Here is a 21,648-nt window from a genome sequence, read left to right on the forward strand (position 1 = left end):
AATCATGCCTCTTTTCCCCACTCCTGCAGACCCAAGAAGTTGCGGTTCCATCCAAAGCAGTTGTACTTCTCTGCGAGGCAAGGAGAGCTGCAAAAAGTCCTGCTTATGTTAGGTAGGTGGCTCCTTCCCAGGACATTGCATGTCTGGCAGTACTCCCAGCTCCTGCCAGGCAGCTGCCAGAGTCCAGTTCCCAGCATGGTGGCACGTCATATTCCCCACTGCCCCTTGTGAGTGGAGTTGGAGGAGAAAGCCACTTTTGCAAGTGATGTGTCATTGGAAATGGCTTCATCTTTCTGTGAAATGTGGACCTGCTCCCAACTTGTTTCTGCATTTGGGCATGATTTTATCCAGAGAAGCTGTTTCTGTCCCCACATGACCTACATGTGATTTTTCCAGTCCGACAGAACTTCTCCTCTCTGTGTAATGGGATAGTTAGGTATTTGCATGCAGTAGAGAGGTAAAAAGATGGGAGTTGGCTGAAGCTGAGACCCATCAGCAAGAGAATAGAAAGGAAAAGCCCTTCAATACACAGGGTTTGTTTTGGGGGTACATGGTTGTCTGTCACCAGGTGACTTTGAGCTGCTGAGCTTGTTTTTACCAGCAAATATTCTTGAGGAATCTCCCGCTTTGAAGGACACAGTGTTTCCTTGGGATCATTTCCTTTCCACCCCAGTACTTTGCAGTACATTTTTGGACGCTTTCTGTTCTTTTCATTTATCAGATTCTTCTTTTTATTTCTAGCAAGCGTTGGCTTCATTGTTCATGCCTTCAATAGCACAAAAATGTTTTTCATTGATATTTAACTATGGCCTCATCATATGCAACATGTTATCATGCCCAGACATCTTTGTCTGGCTGTCATCATCATCTGTCAGTCTTTGCACAGCTGTGAGAATCTCTGGCCAGATCCCGAGCTTCCGTTAGCTGGAGAGGCTCCATCCACTTTGTAGCCCTGTGTTTGCGGGAATGCAATGAGGATCACTAATGTTAACTGCAGTTAATAGTGGTGAGACAAAAAGGCCAGGTAGTACTGACCTGTTGTTGTTTCCAACTTCTGTGTTGCTTTAAACAAAGCAGTATTTTTTTTTCTTTTTATCTTTGTATAGTGTTTGTTGGTTTTGTTGCACTGAGAGATGGTGAATTGTGAATCTGAGAGAGATGGCCTACGTAGAAATTGTAATGCCTTAAAGGTATTAAATTCCATGGTGTTTCTGAAGCTCTTGGTTTGAGGGCTGTTGCATATCGAATGTCCATGGGACTACCCTGAGAGGTTTCTGGCTTGAATGTGTAGTGATTTGTGAGAAGGGCTGAGGATGGGCTGGGAAACTGTCCTTTAAAAGCCTTTAGCTGAGACCTGGTTCTCCTGTTATGCTTTTCTCTAATCTGTGAATTGTGGTTGAAAGCATCTCTGCTCTGTTTTTCAGTGGATGGAATTGACCCTAATTTTAAAATGGAGCATCAGAGTAAGAGAACCCCTCTCCATGCTGCTGCCGAGTCTGGCCATGTGGACATCTGCCATATGCTGATTCAGGTCTGTCTCCACTACATTCTCTGTACAAGCAATTTTCTGTGGTTTTTGGTCTCCTGCCCCACATGGCTAAAGCACACTTGGAAATCAGCAGTGAAACATCCCTCCTATAAAAAACCTCCTCATTCTCAGGTTTTACTAAGGGAGGAGTGGTGGAGAGTAACATGAGGTCTTAGAGGACATGACTGAAGATGTCTTTCTAGGCTGTTCTCCAAGCAAGCTTCACTGTCTGGGCAATGAGCATGTGAAGCTTCGATGTATGGCACTGTGGAGCATGTGGGAACCTATATGCCTAAGCACACCCAGCAGAGCAGTGCATTGCCAGATGTCCCAGCACAGGCTGACCACTGGCAGACTGCAGGTGATCTGCAAGCTGCTGCCAAGTTGTTCTTTGTAACGAAGGCAGGTAGGCTCTGGAGCCTGGAAGCTAGCAGACTCTGTCTTCCCTTCTGTCAAAACCTGAGTAGCTCCAGCAGGATTTTCCTCTGCAGTGTAAATGTCCTGCATTTGAAAAGGAGAGAAGGAAACATGCAAGTTTGGCTTATTGTCTGAGATTTGGATTCTAATTGAGGGAAGATGGTCGAAGACATAGGGGTGCTCTTGTTGAACCTGCTCCAAAATAATGTGAAGAAAAAAGGATTTTAAAAGTTAGAGTTTGTCTTTTTTGTGCTGCCATACATTGTCTGGAGTGACTGGAAGTGTGTTTTCTTTACCCTGTGTGACTGGGAAACCTTAAAGGGCTTTTTTGGGAAAGCAACAATGCCACATCTTTGAAAATGAGCCTGCTGGCATGTTGCATTTCAGCATCTGGAGTCAGAGGCTTTCAAAGTGCTGTTTGAAGATGCAGCTGTGGGCCTACCCCGCTGCCCTCACTCACTTAAATTACTGCACGTGAAGACAACATAATGACTCGTATGAGTAAAAGGAGCAAAATTTGTGAGATATTACAAACAATTTGAATTGAGTATCAGTGGGGTTGGTTTGTTTCCAAAATCCTTCATCTTCTTGTCTCTTCCCTGATGTCTGGCTATTGCAGTAGCACAGTATTTGGCTGGGAATGTCCCCAGCTTGTTAAACTTGAAATGCCTCTTCTCTGGTCTGGTTTAAATAGCTCTAGCTATTTAAAAGTCGTCAAAACAAATGCATTCAGTGGGAGGCACCTGGAAGAAATGGGGCCAACTTCTTGTACCAGGTGAACCTGAGTCAGCGTGTCGCTGCTGTAAACAGGTCTGTGCTTCATGCATATATATGCATGCATGGCTTGCCAAGAATTGTGCTGTCTCTGAGATTGTCTTTTGGTTTTAAGTATTGGGTGGATTACTGAGCTAAGCCAAAGAGTTAAAGCAGGCAAGATAGATGACACAGTAGTGTTTTGGGAAAGAGTAAGATTTTGGTCCAAGGCACTCCATGTTGAACCGAACATATGCTCAGAGACCTCTGTAGAAATGTTACCATTGACTTCAACAGGAATAGTTAGCTAATCTCCAGGACTTTTTTTACAGCGCCTGCCTCTGTTGCAATCAGCAAGTTGTTCCTACTGCTTGTTACATTGGGAAGAGCTGGTTGTTTTTGTTTGTGTCCATAGAAATGATAGACCAGGGAAAACAAAGCTGCTGGAAAAAGGAGGAAGCTGATTTTTCCAAACTGTTACATAAACAATATCTAGAAAGTAGCAGTACACAATCCATTAATAACAACAGTTATTTAGTACCAGCTGTTGGCTTCCTTGTGCCCTGGTTACTGGCTATAGAGGGCAGGCAGTGTGTGCTGCTTTCCAAAACAGGTGAAGTTGGACTGCTTTATTTCCTGTTTTTATTTCCTTTTTTTTCCCCCCTGCTTAATATGGCTAAATTTCAGGAAAAAACTTGCTAGCAAATCTCTACTCCCACATCCTTCCTCTGCTAACCAGTAATGATTATAACTGTCCTTGTATTTGCCTTTGCCTCCTAACAGGCTGGTGCTAATATAGACACCTGCTCTGAAGACCAGAGGACCCCACTGATGGAAGCAGCAGAAAACAACCATCTGGAAACTGTGAAATACCTTATCAAGGCTGGAGCACTAGTAGATCCTAAGGTAGCAGTTTATGCCTTATCTTTTTTTCCTGAAGAAGCCTCTGTCCACCATTTCTTTCTTGATAAGGTTTTAAATCTTGGGTGGAGTGCACAGGCAGCAGGGAAATGGACTTGCTTGTCTTGGGAGTGAAGGCTTGACAAGGCTGTGGTTGTCAGTAGTATCATTTTAATGGTGCAGTGTCCTGGCTGTGATCAGTTTGGGGCAAGTGCTGCCACTTGCTACATTAGTTTGTGGCACCAAATGTAGGGGGTATTTGATTTTATATGGGGCCACTAAGTGTTAGTGTCACAACTCTATTGCAGTGAATTTGGAGTTTGATTTCAAAGTTTCCTTCTTCATAGACTCTAATAATGAGAATTTTGGGGTGACATTTTTAAACTGGGCTGACGCTTGCCAAGCCAGCAAAAATGACAGAGGAAGCTTTGCTTTCCAAAGGACCAATGTGTGGTTTCTTGCAGTCACGCTGCAGTGGCAAAATTGGACCCCTCTAATTTAAACAAATACAATAAAATGCAGCTGTCTGTTTGCCTTTAGCATGCTCTGGTTGCTTTGCAATCTTGGAAAATATACAGATAGTTTATTAGTCCCATAAATCAGATGCTATTTGGAGCACAGGAACCCTCCCCATGTGAACTTCTTATTGTTACAACCTGCTGCTGTTGGCGCGCTCCTCTGCTATTGCTGGGGAGTACGGCTGAGCTGGCGTGTTCTTTTTTGCAAAGAAGCTGGCAGGGCCAGGAGGATTGCACAAGATGTCAAGTGCTGCCCACCCTGAGCCTTAAATGGATCCTTAGGAGTCTGGTTCTGAGCTGGGTAGGGGGAAAGGACAGGACAGGTACATGTGGGTTTATGCTGGCCACTGTCCCAAGTGTCTTGGAGCAATCCAGACATCTCTCACCTGATTTATTCCTGTAGAGAGAAAAGAAGGGGGTTTTTGCTTCTAAAGGTAAAGGGAAAGGAAAAGATCCTGAGCTTGCAAAAGCAAATTAGAAGCCTGAGATCACGTCTGAAGTCTAGACTAGTTTATTATGTTAATTAGTTTCTTGCACGAAATTAGTCATCTTTTTGAAAGCAGCAACATCACAGCTTAAAATCAGCTCCAGCCATTTCAATGCAAAATCCGGACAGTAACTGCTGCGGGTGTATGCTGAGCCTGCCCAGCCTGGCCCTGCAGGACTGCTGGGTGGAGGGGATGCTGAGGACAGTGGTGGGCTGAGTGGGGCCTTCTCAGCCCCCAGGGCAAAGCTGTTGGTCCTGTTAATAGGACGTCAAAGGCCCACTCAAAACCTGCAGAAACTTTATATTAAAATATGCCTGCTCTCCATAGGGTTGAGAAGCTGCACTTGGCTTATGCTTATCTAAGGGGAAAGCTGTGGCATTATTCAGATGTGGCAGGTGTTTATGGGGGTGTAGAAACCCCTTCTTTACTCCAAGAAGCCCACACAGTGTAATCCCTGGCCAGAGACAGCCCATCCTTGCTTGGAGGGTTGCTCCCTAGCCCTGCGATGTGCTCTCCACTCAGCTCTGTCCAAAAGCTCTTGCCTCTGAAGTTACTTCCAGGGGCTTAGCTGGAAGGAGTCATTTTGGTTTTCAGTCTTTCATTTCCTCCTTCTTATTTCCTGGTCTCTGGGCCTTGCTATGTGCTAAGCTCTTGGGATATAAACACCTGATAAAAATCAGGCTCCAGCCTCTGAGATCTCTGGTGTTAGTGTGGGAGTGTCTCCGTCATGACTCACAGCCTGTCCATTTCCACCAGACCTTGTACTCTCAGCTCCCAAAGGCATTTTTCCTTTCAACCTTCACAGTTGTTTTTTATCTCCATTCTCAGCTGTGGGCACACTGGGGATTTGGTATCTACGGAGGCTCCTAGCCCCTGTGCAGGACACCCCTTTGCCCTGCTGCCAGGTGCTGGGTTAAGGCCTAGTGCTAATAAAACACAGCAAAAAAACCCCTGTATAAATGGAGCATTTCAGGTTGAGACAAGGCTACTTTTCTGTTGTAAAGTGCAAGCTCTGCCTCTAAGGGATTTCTGCCTCCCCTTGGCTCTCCAGTGCGCGGAGGAGAGTTGGAGAGGGTCTGCTGAGGAAGGGGAGCGTCAGTCTGCCAGGGTTTCGGGTTGGTACCTTCCCTGTGCTTCACAAAGGCGTCTCTTCCCATAGCCTTTGCACTCTCAGCCTCCTATTCTGCATGGGTTGCACCTCGGAGCTTTGTGTAAAGCTCCCTCTGCTCAGTGCTGGTGTTGGTTGCTGCTGCTCTCTCCCCTTCTGACAGCAGGCTGGGGGCTTTTGGAGTCCTCTGCTCCGTCTGTGAACTTCTCTGGTGTTCCTAAGCATTACTGGTGTCATGCAGACATGGGAAACACTGGGAAGAGATGTCCCCTGAGTGCTTGTTCTGTGGTTCTGTCCAGGATGCGGAGGGCTCCACGTGTCTGCACTTGGCTGCCAAGAAGGGGCACTACGACATTGTTCAGTACCTCCTCTCCAATGGCAAGATGGATGTCAACTGCCAGGTAAGGCCTTTCTGCAAGGGGCAGAAGCTGCTCTTCTCAGGTCACGACCCAAGTCTCAGCGGTGTGCAGTAGTTGCTCAAATACAGTCCTGCTGCTGGGGGGCAGCTGAAAAATATCATAGGGTGACAGTGCCATGGGCATCCTGGTCTGCCAGAGAAGGCGATCTCCTCCACTGACCTCATGGAAATTTCTCTTCCGTGAGCCTTGATTAGCAGTTTCTCCTTGACCCTGAATTAGCTGGTGGGGCCTGTTGCTCAAGGGTGTCACTGGGCTCCTCCTAGCAGGAGGTGTTGGGATCATGGACATGCTGTGGGATGGGTTGAGCCTGGCACTTACCATCACAGAGCTTATACACTGCTGTGGGGTGAGGCAGTGCTGCATTGGGGTTCCTTGTTCTGGGGGAAGGCCAGCTCCCCCAGGCTTCTCAGGGAGCTTTTGTAAGAGCTTTTACACGAGCTGGAGGTTTGTTGTGCCTTTTGGACAGTCAGCTGTATTTGAATGACCTGGATATCAATTGCCAGTGTGCTGAGCTGCAAATAAACTCTGGCCTGCTGAGGCGTGTTGGTTCAAATCACACTGGGCTCTGCAGGACGCTGAGGGACCTCTCCCTGCAGCAGTGTAGACCAAAGGAGAGTGATGAGACAGACCTGTGGAGGGAAAGGGGGTCTGTGGCTCCCAGGCAAACTGCACCCTGCTGTGGTTGCCAAGCGGCTTGTGAAGCCAGCAGGAGACCCATCTTGCCCATTCTGCATGTCTCACCCTTTCCTTTTCCTCCCATAGGATGATGGAGGCTGGACGCCGATGATCTGGGCCACCGAGTACAAGCATATTGAGCTGGTGAAGCTGCTGCTTGCGAAGGGGTCAGACATCAACATCCGCGACAATGTAAGGTTCTTCCTGGAATCCGTTTCAGAAATTAACAACAATCTCTGTTGAAAAACCAAACAAGCCCGAGGAAGCAGATCTTGGGTTCAGTGCAGGGAGGTCCAGTGGTCCCTTGACACAGGTGGTTTGGGGCAGTGAGTGAAGAGTGTCTGGTGGGAGAAACTTCCTCCATATTCTGGGAGGAAGTTTACAAGCTGGCAAGTCCTTTTCCTCCAGCTCTTCATGACATAGCCCATAAGGATGCTGTACATAATGGTGCAGGCTGTAGTCAGCTCTGTGCCTCGCTGCTTCTAATCCACCTGGGTCCACTGTACTGCCGCTTGGATGCTGCACCAGGCAGATCCTCCTTGAGTCCAGACTTAGCAGCTCCACATTGGTCACAGGCCAGTATACACTGGGCATGGGTTAGGGGCATCCTGCATGCCTTTTGAGGGGCATAAGTTTGTACTTGTGTTTTCTGGATGGATTGAGCAGACGCTCTGCCAGCAAGTATCACAAGCCTGGCTTTTCCTAGGCATAACAGGCACGTAGCCACCAATGTGGACAGAGCGTGCCCAGGCTGGTGGCTCAGTGTGCTGGAGCTGGCTCTTGGCCTGCTCTTCACCTCCGTAAATCCTGCTTGAGTGGGATGTACTCTGTATTTGAGTGCCTAGGAGCTCTGTGGGCCCAGCAGTGCTGTGTGTTGGGCTGTGCCAGCCGGTTTCACAGGGGCTTTCAAGTAAACAGAGAAGTTACAAGGGAGGTGCTGTCTCCTTTTTTCCCCCGTCATCCAGGTTTTTGTTCAGGAGACTCATTATATCAGCACTGCTTCTCCTCTTTTTTTCTCAGTAGTATATTTCTCATTTTTTCCTTTCTGTCTCTAAGGATATTGAAACCCCAGAAGTACCTGCAATGCAAGCTTGGGTGTGAACTGGGGTGTGATGAGCTACTCCAGGCTTTGGCCTGTAGATGTAAGATAGTTTGATAAATGAAGGGTAACTGGCTTCACTGCTTTCTGCACAGAGTTGTTATAGTGAAGTACCTACCCTGGCATCAGTTCACACTCTAGCATACCTCATGACAGTGTATTTTCTTGTCTGAGGCTCCTAGTGCTTTTTTAATCCAAGATATATAAGCAGCTGGTTTGTATTTGTCTCCCTAAATGCCTTGTTTTGTGTCTTGGGTGCTAGCAGGGCTAGGTGCTGGCACATTTGTCTCACGGGGCTCAGAAAGGCTCCAGCTGTTCCTGAGGTTGCCGTCCCCAGTCTGAAAGCCCCTTCTCTGTAGGAGCCTCTATTTCCATGGTAGTTTAGATAGTTCCCAGGCAGGTCCAGATCTGATACTGTTCCTAAAAGCAAAAGTCAAGGCAAGAGAAGGGGGCTTTTTGGGTTGTTGCATTGCTTCAGAGCCCTAGTGCTGACTTTGAACAAAACTGACTTGTTTGATCTGTCACAGAAGCCTTTTGGCTACCAGTTACAAGATCACACATTAAATGATGAAAATCAGATCAGCTCAGTCAACAATTTACTTGAAAGAAAAATACCCTCTTAGCAGATGTATGTATCGCATATCTGTTACTATACCTACATTCAGTGTCTCCTGATTGCAGTCATTAAGAAGCAATGTCACTTGTGCTGGGAAGCATCATATTCTGGGAGAAATGCTTTTGATTATAATTATGCTGCTGTTAGGCAGTAGCCTATGCAAGGCAAAGTAGTGAGTCTAGGTGTCTGTAATCTGTCTGTGCAGCAGCATGTGGTGTGCAATTGACAAGATTAATTTTTTCTGTAGATGGGTATGTGACGTGATTAGCGTTTTTTTCTGGATGTTACCATAATGGGAGGCAGAAGCCATGTAGAAAAAGGTCTCCCCACTCCCTTGTGTATGTCAATAGCCTCCCCATTTAAGGAAGGATCTAAGTTAAGTTGCAATGACTAAGAGATGCGCTTTATTTTTGCTTTTAAAAAAAAAAAAAAAAAAAGAGAGAAAAGTTAGGTGATCATTACTATCACTGCACTGTTGTAACTGACGTCTTTAGAGCTTGTCATGGGGACGGGTTCGAAGTGTGCTGCAAATTGCACTGTAACAGAAAACAGGGTATCATCGCTTAAAATATCTCCATCAAAAAGATGAGTGTTCAGCTATTTCTAGTGCTGCTAGTGAGAGATGAGTACATACAGTATTTAAGAGATGCCTGAAGTTGGATAGATTGCTTTCCCTGTGGCTCCTGGTTCACTTTCTAGCACCTTCATATACCCTATAGCTTTTGCTATGCCTTTTTCTCTTTAATTTTGTAGCACTGGGAGACATGCTAGCTTTCCTGTCTGTCTGGGCTGGGGAAGCTCAGCTTCTAGCCTTTTCCAGCATGTTTGTTCGTGTCTGTCACCTCTCTCGTGGATTGATCCAGATTGTTTTGTGGCTTAGAGACAGACGATTTGCCTGCGAGTATAAAGAAGGCGATGGACCGCTTTGTGTGCAGCCTCCCCGTCACTGGTGTGCGGAGGCGGCTGGAGTGAGAACTCCCTGCTTGTCTGTGTGGAGATTACCCTGCCTGCCCTGGCAGTCCCAGCCAGAAAGAACAGTGTAGGGAAGGCGACTGCAAGCCACATGTTGCATGCTGCAGGTGTAGAGCTGAGGATGGTGAAGTCCCAAAGTGATAGGGTTTTAATGCACTAAACAGCCTCTACTCTGTTTCCTTTCCCTCCAGGAGGAAAATATTTGTTTGCACTGGGCTGCTTTTTCTGGCTGTGTTGACATAGCAGAGATACTGCTGGCTGCTAAGTGTGATTTACATGCAGTGAATATTCACGGGGACTCGCCCCTGCATATTGCAGCCAGAGAGAACCGCTACGAGTGTGTCGTGTAAGTACAGCTCCAGCCCTGCCACTTCTCTCCCTTCCCCTGGTCACTGGGTGCTGGCTGGCAAGTTCGGGAGATCCTTTGAAATGCCTTTGGCATTGAAGCACAAACCAAAATTGGGATGGAGGGCTTGTTTCTCCATTGCCCTGCTCATAGGGGCGGTGGGTCTGAAATACTAGCTGCTGCCAGAACTGGTGTAAAAAAGATCAGAAAACATGGAGTGGTCCTGGAGTCTTGGGTAGAGGCCTTGAGGGGCTCAGCCTGGGCTTCCCAGCAGAAAGGTGTCAGGCGTCCTTGATTAAAGCTTTTTTTTTTTCCACAACTAGCATGGCATAATATGATAACAGGGCTTTTCCTTTGCTTCATCACTGCTATGAATAAAGTCATCATGTGTACTCACCAGAAGCTGGTGAGTATAAACAAGGGCCAAGTCCAATACCAGTTTCCTGTGGGACTCTTCCATATCCAGCCTACTCTTCCCACCCCATATCTTTCCCTGCCAGAGAGTTTCAAGCCTATCTGAAGTTAGGCTGGTACCAGCAAGGTACCTGTCATGCCTGAAGCGCAAGGCGAGGTTTGCCCAGAGCTCTCGTGAGTGCCTAGAGCTCCAGTCTGTGGCTTCTGCCAGCGCCTTCACGTAGAAGGATTCACTGAACCATGCTTAATAAAGAAAATTCAGGTGATTATTCACTACTACAGATTCTTCCTTGTCCCTTAAGGGCTGGCTGGAGGATGTGATTCAGCTCATTTTCCCCTTGCGCACTTTCTCTCAGGGGATGCTTATAATTTCTTGCTGTCTTGCAGTCTCTTTCTTTCCCGTGGCTCGGATGTCACTTTAAAGAACAAGGAGGGTGAGACTCCGCTCCAGTGCTCCAGCCTTAACTCTCAGGTCTGGGTGGCCCTACAGATGAACAAGACTCTGAAAGAATCATCTACTGACAAGCCTGCCCAGATAGAGAAGGTTGTAAGCAGGTGAGAATAAGTCTGGCTCTGCTTGTGGGTCATGAAATAGAGCACTTGCACAGGGGAGGCGGGGAGCCTGGTTTAAGAAAGGACTTTAAGTGCATGCTTAGCTTTTTGAAGTGGTGTGAAGGTCAGTTTGAGCTTAGCAAGAACTAAGCACGTGCTGATTCAGACGTGGTTTGTAAATTCATCCTCCAAATGGAAGTATTTGCAAGCACAAAGAACAATCTGTAAGGCAGGGTGGAAAAAAATGAACTCTGTTCTAGCCTGAATTGCTTTCAGGCTTTGAATGCTCAGTGATCAAAGGCAGTAATTCTGCCCCAGGATGGCATTTGAATGGCCCCTTGTTTGGAGGAGCTTTTCTTCTGTGACTATTCTCTTTCTCCCACTGCAGAGACATCGCCCGGGGTTATGAGCGGATCCCTATTCCCTGCGTCAATTCAGTGGACAGCGAGCCTTGTCCTAGCAACTACAAATATGTTTCGCAAAACTGCGTCACCTCCCCAATGGACATTGATAGAAACATCACTCATTTACAGGTGAGGGATCATGTGTATCCACATATTTTTCCTGTCCTGCTGTGTGCATTCAGAGATGTTGCAGCGCACTGCACCTCAGAGCAGGTTTTGCATTCAAAATAGGATTGTCTAGTCCTAATATTGCCATGAAATTTCAGCTAAGGCTGTAGTCCTTAACTCCAGCTCTTGCTGTAGGAGATGGGATTCTGCTTTCTTCATTTCTGAGTCTTAAGCTAACCTCTGTGTCAGCTGTGTGCTGTAGCATCAGCCATCCTGGCGCTGGCTGATGTGGCTCCCATTTATCCTTTTCCTCTGTTCTGTGTCTGGAGAATTAGTGAGTTGTTGGGAGACTTTCCTCATGCTGTCTTCCTACTGAATGCAGTATCCAGGCCAAGGTCTTCGTTGTGATACTGGAAGTCCTCAAAAGACTGGGTTGTGAAAGCAGAGGTGGGAAAGCATAGGGTGAGGGTGACCCCTCTCCTGGGCAAGGCTCTCGGGTGGCTGAAGTGAACTTCCCATGCCCCAGCCCTGTTGTGCAGCAGCTGGTAGTGGGACTCTGTTGGCTTGGGGAGTGCTGGGGAAGCAGCCAGCTGGAGCACCCGTGTGGGAAGAAGCAAGCAGCAGGGGAGGACTGAGACATCATGTTGCATCATCTCCCAGCTCTGGTCCCTTCTTGGAGCTTTCCTTGTCCTCAAATGCGGAGTACAGCTCATAGGGCATGGAGGAAGATTAGTAACACAGGGGGACATCCTCTCATGAGAAATGAAGATGGCTCAGTATGAGATCCTTTCCTGAAAGCTGGGGTCCTTTGACGTTCACTGCACACAGAAATAAATAATGGAGTAAAAATGCCACTGATGAGGCTGGTTATCTTTCTGGCTAATAAGCTGCAGCAGGAGAAGGTGCAGGCTTGTCATTTCCTCTCTGACCCGGTCACAGAAGTTGCTCTTTCGGTTATGTGTGAGTGGCGTGGAGTTAACATCTCTTCTTCTCTTCCAGTATTGTGTATGTATAGACGACTGCTCCTCCAGTAACTGCATGTGTGGCCAGCTCAGTATGCGCTGCTGGTATGATAAGGTGAGGACACAGAACCTCCTGTTGGGTTAGACCAGTGTTTGCAAGCTGAACTTCACACAATTCAGGGTTTATAGTAATACCTTAAAAACAGTTCCTTGCACAACTCCTCTAGTTTTTGTTTTGAAATGCCTGAAGTTGTAGTCTCAGCTTTGAGATGAATGTGATAATAACAAAATGTGTACTTGGGGAAGCTTTTCTAGTTTTATTTATTTGTGTTACTGTCATGCCAACTGAGCCATTAGTTATATGCAGGTGATAGAGAGCATTTAATAATCCATGCGTGAAATCAGCTTCCATTTCAGAGCAACATAGAAAATGCTGTAATATGTAAACAAGGGGAGAGTAGTAGAGAGATATTTTTTTTTTGCCTGCTTGTTTTTATTGTGATCCTTCTGGATGAAGGCAAAGTAAAGACGCAACATTGTCAGAAGTCGGGTTTGTTTTGGGTAAGTATGCTTCAGTCCTCTAGGGAGGTTTTGAGGTTAATATTTGGACAGGTTCTGCTAAGACCAGAAGTTCTGTGAATCCCTGCAAGTTTCTCCCAGGGGGAATACTGGCATTTTTCTTTGCTTTGTAGCCGTTTTATTTACACATTAATAGGTGATTACATCTTTTAAGCCTAAAAAGCCAAATCTGTTAAATATAATGAACTGCATCTATTGCTTCCTTAATCCTATATGGTTGGTAAATAATTGGGTTGTAGCTTTTTTGGGAGTGTTATTTGGGAGGATAATGTGGTTCTCAGAACTTGGGTATACTGGCCTTGTACTCTGCAAGTTTAGGCTTTATTCCAGAGACAGACTAAACATCCACTTCTCCTATCCAGCACTGCAAAATGATAATAATGATGATGCACATTGGTTTTTTTGCACGGCACTGTAAGATATTTCTTTTGGTAGTGTATAGGGTGATGCCAGGCAGCAAAAATCTAGATAGCCTTTTGCTGCTTGTCAGCTGTCAGTGATAGTGGCAACTGTGCCACTGTCAGGGTGGAGCAAAACCGCTGGAGAAGTTGAGGTCTGATGCTGGTTTTGGGGAGGTTGCGGCATGCCTCCACCTTGGGGTTCTCTGGCCTGTTTTTACACTCAGGCAAATTTCTGCTCTTGGCCTGCCTCTGATTTGGAGGGGTCACAGGAACAGACAACTAACTCAGTCTCGAATGCCTCTCCTCTTCAGGACGGCCGACTCCTGCCTGAATTCAACATGGCTGAGCCACCACTGATCTTTGAGTGTAATCACGCGTGCTCGTGCTGGCGAACCTGTAGGAACCGGGTGGTGCAGAATGGGCTCAGGTGAGAAGGAGGATCCAAAAGCAGCTTATCTTGGCAAGACCAACACCAAACTCCTGAACTTTCTAGCTCTCTATTCACACAGCTCACCCATAAACCCACAAAACCCCAGGACTTCCCGAGATAAGACAGAAGCTGGGGCAGGTGCTACCACACAGTGGTGGGATGCAAGTGGGTTCCTGTGTGCTGCCGGTGGAAATGAAACAGCAGCGGGCTGATGAGCTCAGTTAATATTTGCACCCTGCCCCCATCACTGTCACATGAGAACTGTTGTGTTCTATCATCAGCCTGACCATAAAATATATAAATGGCTTGTGGGCTTGCATGAAGAGCCTAGATGTAACTTCTCAGGTGGAGATCTGTGAGGAAAATAACAGCAACAGAAACTGCAGAGCCTTAATTTAGAAGATATTGTAAGTTAGCAGTCTGTATTAGGCCGCACCTTGAGTCCTGTGTTCAGTTTTGGGCCCCTGACTACAAGAAAGACATTGAGGTGCTGGAGCGTGTCCAGAGAAGGGCAACCAAGTTGGTGAGGGGCCTGGAGCACAAGTCTTATGAGGAGCGGCTGAGGGAGCTGGGGCTGTTTAATCTGGAGAAGAGGAGGCTGAGGGGAGACCTTATCGCTCTCTACAACTGCCTGAAGGGGTGTTGTAGTGAGGTGGGTGCTGGTCTCTTCTGTCAGGTGGCTGGAGATAGGACAAGAGGAAATGGCCTCAAGTTGCAGTGGGGGGGTTCAGATTGGATATTAGGAAAAATTTCTTTACTGAGAGGGTTGTCAGACATTGGAATAGGCTGCCCAGGGAAGTGGTTGGGTCACCATCCCTGGAGGTACTCAAAAAGCACATAGATGGGGTACTCCAGAACATGATTTAGTGGGCATGGATGATGGTTGGACTCGATGATCTTGAAGGTCTTTTTCAACCTAAATGAGTCTATGATTCTGTGATTCTATGTAGTAGAAATATAGGCCAGCATGCCCAGACTTGGCTGCTTAAAGTTTCCAAGTTATTGGCATGACTCCTCCTGAATTGGATACCTGAATACCTGTTGGCCTTGGTGCTGCAGATTAGGCTGTTAGGATTTTGATGCCGGGCTAAAACCATAAATGTTTAGTTTTGGACCTCTGCTATGGAGAAGTTTGCCACTGCACTAACTTCAAAGGAATCCCACTGGAAAAAAGACTTTTGTAAATTTTTTGTAGTACTGACAACACTATTTTTGCAAGCTTTGTAGTTTCAATGACATTTTGTAATGTTAAAAATAAGTAAGGAAAAAGCTCGATGCGTTTCCACAGAACTTTACCTCTCTCTGGTTTTCCCTGCCAAGCTCCAGAGCTCCGGTGTCTATGTGGGTGTTTACTTAGGAGCTGTACAGCTAGAGCTGTTGCTTTTGCATTTTTTCCTTGCTAAAGTGGTTTTCTGAAAGATGGGAAGAGTTGGAAACCCAACCATAAGCCTGGGAGAGTGACTCTGTTGGGAAGCTGGAGGTGAGGTCAGGTGCTTGGTAGAGCTATACTTGAGGTCCCTGGGGAGGCAGCGGAGGAAACCTCCTGCATTTGGGCTGCAGCGTGACACATGGGTGCTCCCACTCTGTTTTCAGTGCTTCATTTATCAGATTTGCTCCAAATTAACTCTGCTCGGCAGCACATGCATTTCCATCTGGCAGGCTGACCCAGCTCAGCTGGTATGCTGAGATCGGAGCTGCAGTCCCGCTGCTGCCAGTGTCAGCCCCAACGACAGAGCCTGAACCTGAGCTTGGCGCTCTGCTTTTGCTACGATGGACGAGGCAAAACATGGGGGAGCTTCCTCAAGCCTGAAATACAATGTTATAACCAGTTTCTCTGAGAGTGGTTGTTCTCATGAAGTCATGTTTTACCCTGGTGAAGGCTCCAGGAGCCGTGAGCAAATATGAGGAAATGTACAGCTCCTAGTTTGAGCTGGCAGTGCAAGGAGGGAATGAGTCGGGGGAAGAGGAGAGAAGTACTGGGAAAAGCAACAGGGTAAAGTTAAGGTGAGCATCGGATTTCTCTTTATTCCGATAACAGTGTTGCTGAGAGTGGATTTTGGTTCCCTCGGGGACAGAGCAAGCCTTCCCTAGCCCTGGAGACTGTTCATCCTGCACTTAACTCAAGTTCTGGCTGAGCAGGAGGCAGAATGACTTACAGGATTGTTTCTCTGCCTATAAACTCCATCAGTAAAATTCCACAGAGCAGCTATTACACCAAGAAGTCTCAAGTTGCAGCGTTTCTCCCTTGTCTTTCAGCCAGGGAGCTGGATATGATGGAGTTGCTAAATGCGCTGGCCTCGGCAGAGGGCAAAGGGATCAGAGCACTTAGCTGAAGGTGTTCTTAATTCACTGTAAGCTCCCTGCCTTCCCCCTGCAGCACTCCTCCCTGCAGAGCAATGCTGCCTTGAGTCCCCTTCCACCTTCCCTGCCTTCCCCCAAGTGCGGGGTGTGTTCATGAAAGGGAAAAGAAATGCTGGTGGTGGGACTCTGGTATCCCACATGTAAATCATGAATGGCGTAACCACACAGAGCAGCCAGTCCCATACTCTCTTCCCCAGTCCCTAGGTGTGCACCTTGCAAGGTGCAGCTGGGCAGGGAGAAGGGGTTGGTGGACGCCTGTCCCTTGTCCCCAGGCAGTTTCCATTGAGCATCTGCCCACATGCTCAGAGCAGTGGTGGGAGTGGAGTGTACCTGCAATGGTGCCAGCATGAGAACTAGGGGGTTGAATATTGAAATCATCTTTGAGTTTGTGGTGATGGAAGGTTGCTGGCTTTTTTGCTCATCTCTCTATGAAAATTCATTGTCTTACTGCAGAGTGCTGTCATTAACGTGGCTTCGTTTCCTCTTTTCCAGGACTCGATTGCAGCTTTATCGGACACAAAAGATGGGCTGGGGTGTGCGAACAATGCAAGACATTCCACTGGGAACCTTTGTGTGCGAGTAAGTTATTCAGCTTTCATTAGCTCAAGCAAATGCATTGCTTCCCGAGGGCTGGGATGGTCTCTCCTCTTTAAGGAGAGGTTTTCATGCAAATCAAATTGGCATTGAGCTGAGCTGCTTGCCCTCAGTCAGAGGTTTCCTGACTCCATTTCCTGCTCTGTTTGTCCTTTTCCTCATAGCATGGAGCTTTCTCCACCCCTCTCTGTCTTGCTGGGATCTGTGCTCAGCTCTCTTACCCCTCTGAAACACAAGCAACAGGGGAAAAATGGATTTGAGTTGTGCTGCAAATGTGCTCAACTCACATGTTCACCCTGGATGTGGGACACTTTAAGGCCAAGGCAATTTGGAACAACCTTTTTATATCGGACCTTTTTCTGTTTCAATACTGACTTCTCAAGAGGTTTTCCAGTGTCACAGCTCTGGCTTTAGTCTGATTCAGCAAAACAGTAAAGCACTTGGCATTAAGCACATGTTTTGGCTCTGATTCAATAAAGTACTTAAGATCAAAAATGGTCAGATTTATGTCAAGTGAAGAAACTGGGGTTGAACCCCACGGTTTTAGGCTTTGAAGTGGTATATGTACTTTATTAAATATTTTGGGAAGTGTTTTCTTCATTGCAGTACTACAGTGAGTTAAGGCCTTCTAAATAAGGCTTGACTCATGCCCTTCATGAGATAGGTGCTGGGGTTTTTTAGAACTAGTTTTCGATGTTTTATAGAATTGGGGTGGGGGATTGTGGAAAATTATTGCAGAATTTTAAAAAAAGGAAAAGAAAAATCTGCAGTGAGTCAGCCAAGTATTTCTTCCATGTTAGGAGCTGCCAGATGATAAAATGTTTTTTTCAGAGGTAAAGCTTAAAACTGCTGTTTGTGGGGAGTGTCTTAAGTCTGTCTTCAGGTGGGGCTTCCTGTTAAGTACCAATGGTCTCTGTCCTGGTTCAGGGCCCAGGGATGAGCCAGAGCCTGCAAGCAAACTGCTCCCAAACAAAAAAGGCACTGACTTAACCAAATCCTACTGGAATGCTAATATGTGAGAGGACTAAGCAGTGGTGAATAGGCAGCCCAAGGAACCGGGGCAGCCCTGCGTGTAATGCGTGTAATTAACACAGACAAGCACGCATCAGAGCTGATGGGGTTCAGATACCACAACCATGCTTAACTCTTCCCTCCACCCTTGCCAGGAGGTGCTGACACTGTTTCAGTGGTAGGTGCTGTCTTCTTCATTATCTAAATGAGCTGCATACTAAAAAGCTGAGCTAATTTATGTCCTGACCGTGCATGTTCCTCCTTGTCCGCGTCACTCTCTCTCACACACACACACACACACACGTCATTTACTCAACTCACCAAGTCCAGTCCTTCTCTCCTCCTCAAGCCAGCTGCACTGATGTCCTTCCTGTGAGTCTTTGTGTGCCACCTATAGATTTGGTTTCCTCATCTCTGGCAAAGAAGCCCCTGTGCTGGCACTGCTCAGGGGCTGCTTGCACATAGCATCTTCAAGGATTGGCTCTTGTGGAAGAGCATTTTGCATTAAACGTCTGGATTAGAGCCCTGAGTGGGTACTCTGCTTTGGAAGGAGGATAATTGTATTGGTGTAAGATTACTTTTATTCCATAATTTTTCACGTATGCCTGCATGGGATGCAAATGTGGAATATTGTCACAGTGCTTTTATTATGCAAAACTCTGCTGGTCCCGACTGTTTCTGTGTGTAAATGCCTTCCTCACACACATACCGCTCTTCAGCCTGCTCTGTACTTCAGATACCATTCAACTTTTCTCTGTAATCACTCCAAAAATGGTTTCCCTTTCTGTTTCTGCCTGCAGGCTGTCCCTCTGGCAGCCTGTAGCAGCTTCTGTAGGGAGCGTTTAGCAGCGCTCAGAGCAGATTGGCAGCTGGGAGCAAGGCCCGCTAGTGCAGTGGCCAGCCAGCTCTCCCACCATCATCTCCAGGGCTCCCCAGACCCCAGTTGCTCCAGAGCCTTCGGCTACTCCAGACCCTCCTACTAACAGCCTCCAGTACCTTCAGCACGGTCCTGGAAGCAGCAGCTTAGCAAGGGGAGATGCAGCAGCATCGTCCTCCCTGCCCCGCCGAGCTTCCAGGGAGTTTTTAGGCTCTGCCACTGGCAGATGCTCAGGAGACTGGTGTGTTCGGTGCAGGTTTCTCTCTGACCTCCAAATTTGTCACTGCTTGGAAGTTGCTGTTGCTCACCCTGTGTTGACATTGCTGTGGGTTGTTTTGAATCTGCTCTGTTCATGCTTGGTTGTTAGATGGTGTAACTACTCATTCTGGAAGTGGCACAGCTGGTTAAAGGCTTTTATTGGAGAGGCTGTGAAGTGGTGTAATGCGGAAACCAGACATTTGTGAGGATCTGCTCTGTTCCTTTCGGTGCACGTCCATTACATGGTTTCCAAATATTTCATTTCTGTACAAAGCAGTGATGCTCTACTAAGATACCATCTGCAGTGAGCCAGTCATTTTAGCCACACCTTCAGCCAGAGAAGCCCTAGATGTCCCATCTCCCACACTCTTTGGAAAATGCTGGAGCCTCTGCTAGGGAATTCTTGTTGCTCTTGATTTTTCATGGAGTGCACTGATCTTGTGGTGATGAGTGGCAGTGTAGATCTCTGAGATGTAGTTACTTGCCATCAGCGTGCTGAACATCTTGCTGAGAAGAAAGATACTGTCCTGACTTGAGGAGCCCTTCAATGAAGGGGCTGATGGTCCTGCTCTTTTTTGGGGTAGCAATATGCACATCCCTCCATAACTTTGGACCTGGGAAATTAGGGAACCACTAGTGTCTATGAGCAGTCCTGGAAAGGAAATGAGTTGCAGGAATAGTCTTTAAAGGAACATCAAAACAACATTTTTCTAATTAGATTGTGGTTTTTTGTTTCACTGAGCTGTAAACCTGAAGTGGCTGTCCCTGAGCAGAGTGCCAATCTGTGCAGCATTATTCAGCTGTTTCTCAGCTGCCGCTGGCTACTGTGCCATGCTACAGCAATTTCTCTCCCTCTCTGGCCATCATCTTCCCATTGCTTTAGGTCACCAACAAGCGTGTGATTTCCAGTAATGCTGCAGCCTTACGGGAGCGCTTAATAAATAACAGGATGCAGCGGGGGCAAACAGGAGGATCACACGCGGCGGCAGCCTCCTGCTCAGGCAGAGCAGCTTGGCCAGATCGCTCAGATTTGGGAACTGCAGCCAAACGATCCCTTGTCACAGAGTGCGTGGGTCCTCTCCAGGTTAATGTTTTATGGCTCTCCTCTTCCCGAGCCCTGGAGTTAAATGCTGCCTTGAGCCACAGGGGGAAATGGATACGGTTGGTTAACACTTCAAAAATGCCTTGAGAGCTGCAGAGGAATGCTGTGATAATGGCTGCTGATCATGGAAGTCTCTGTTGATGCTGCGAAGAATATTTATTCGTATTGTGAATCCTTTGCTTATAATTAATTAGCATTGAATTGCAGACGAGGAAGACTTACACATCAGAATCTACTGTGCTGTTGCTTCTTTCTTGTATCCTCCCTCTGGCTCTTGTATCTTTCCTCTTGTGTCTCTTTGATTACAAGCAAGACAGGAAATGTTGAACCTTGACAGTCCAAAACTGTTCAAGATGGAGACAGGGAGACAAATGTGGGAATGCTAGTACAGCAGGGACTCCTGCAACAAGGGGGTTTGCATCAAAACCAGCATCTGTCTGGGGTGTGAGAGGTGGTGTGTGTATTTAGTCCTTCTCAGCAAGCCAGGCCAAGCATGCACATGCTTTGTGGTGCTTGGAGAACCTGGTTGTAATCTGCCTTGCACCTGATTTGTTATTGGGGTCACAGTTCTGATTTATTCTGGTTCAAGAGGGATTGCGAAAGAAGCCTAGATCCTTCCAGGGATCCTGCCAGGTTAGGTTACACCTGAGACTTTTAAAACAAAACTTTTAAGGTAAGTAGCCTATGTAATCAGTCAAAATACCCTGGAAAATACGGGAAGGACAGACACAAACATTTTGCTTTGGGATGTAAACAGCACAAGCACTGCAGTGGTTTTTAGCAGAGCCAGGGCATGAGTCTAACCACGAACATAAGGAGAACTGGATTAACATGTTGATCTTGGCCAACAAAGAGGTTTGCAAAAGAAAACATAGTCCTCAGGAAAAAGTAAATTTTGTTGGAAGTAAGACTCCATTTTTAATACTAAAAGCGTTGCCCTGAAAAGACAGAGTTTGGAGCCAGATTTTAGCTGCTGTAAGTTGGCAAAGCTCAGTTTGCCCAGGTGGCTCTGAGATGACCTACACTGCTAAGGCTGTGGGTTGTCATCTGTGGCTGGGCTGTATCCCTTTCTTTCCCTCTTCCCAGAAAGAAATGTTTAAACCCAAGCTTGTGATTGCATGAGCATCTTATTTCTGCCTTTCCTGTTTGTCCGCAGGTACGTTGGTGAGCTGATATCTGATTCCGAGGCAGACGTCCGTGAAGAGGACTCTTACCTCTTTGACCTTGACAACAAGGTACTGTATCTGAAGGTATCTAATGAGACAAACCCAAGGTCTTGCCTCTCCAAAACAGCAAAGAGAATATTTATGTCCATCTTGATGTACAGCACAATCTGAAAGCCTGCAAAGAGGAGGACTGCATCCTCTCTGCATTCTAGTCAAAATATAGAGTGGTTGAGGTAAAGCTTAGGGCTTGTTAAAATGGTAACAGAGCCCAGCAGCACTGGGTTGCCGCAGTACATGCTGCCCACACCAGTTTTGATGCAAGGTGCTCTTCTGTCAAAACCGTTTGGGCATCCTGAGTTCAGTTGTTCAGTTTTTGATACTCAAGTGTGTATGTGCAGGCTTGCAGCTGTGTTGATTGGCAGCTCTGTAAGCTCTTCATAAAAAGGTGAGCTGGAAGACTGAACCCACCCCACCCCCCACCCCCCGTTCACTTATAAAGGGATCCTTCAGATACCCTGGCAGGGACTTTAGGCTTGTTCTGCTCGTAGTTATCCTGTGCTGCTCTGTGGAGGGCTGTCTCAGAGCAGAAA

At 46.9% G+C, this 21,648-nt stretch overlaps 1 protein-coding gene across 18 annotated transcripts in view; it reads left to right on the forward strand.

Annotated features, from left to right (window-relative positions):
• EHMT1 (euchromatic histone lysine methyltransferase 1) overlaps positions 1-21,648 on the forward strand; it is a 124,187-nt gene that overhangs the window by 98,152 nt on the left and 4,387 nt on the right. For all 18 annotated transcript variants that reach the window (XM_049832217.1, XM_049832227.1, XM_049832222.1 and 15 more), the window contains 12 exons: positions 30-112; positions 1,425-1,531; positions 3,482-3,604; positions 6,012-6,113; positions 6,894-6,998; positions 9,685-9,839; positions 10,641-10,808; positions 11,194-11,338; positions 12,317-12,394; positions 13,571-13,686; positions 16,543-16,629; positions 21,049-21,127. In XM_049832217.1, coding sequence (XP_049688174.1) covers positions 30-112; positions 1,425-1,531; positions 3,482-3,604; positions 6,012-6,113; positions 6,894-6,998; positions 9,685-9,839; positions 10,641-10,808; positions 11,194-11,338; positions 12,317-12,394; positions 13,571-13,686; positions 16,543-16,629; positions 21,049-21,127 — 1,348 coding nt within the window. The remainder of the gene's footprint in view (positions 1-29; positions 113-1,424; positions 1,532-3,481; positions 3,605-6,011; positions 6,114-6,893; positions 6,999-9,684; positions 9,840-10,640; positions 10,809-11,193; positions 11,339-12,316; positions 12,395-13,570; positions 13,687-16,542; positions 16,630-21,048; positions 21,128-21,648) is intronic.

The sequence above is a fragment of the Accipiter gentilis genome, chromosome 29 (genome assembly GCF_929443795.1).
Source record: "Accipiter gentilis chromosome 29, bAccGen1.1, whole genome shotgun sequence".
Taxonomy (NCBI): Eukaryota; Metazoa; Chordata; class Aves; order Accipitriformes; family Accipitridae; genus Astur; species Astur gentilis.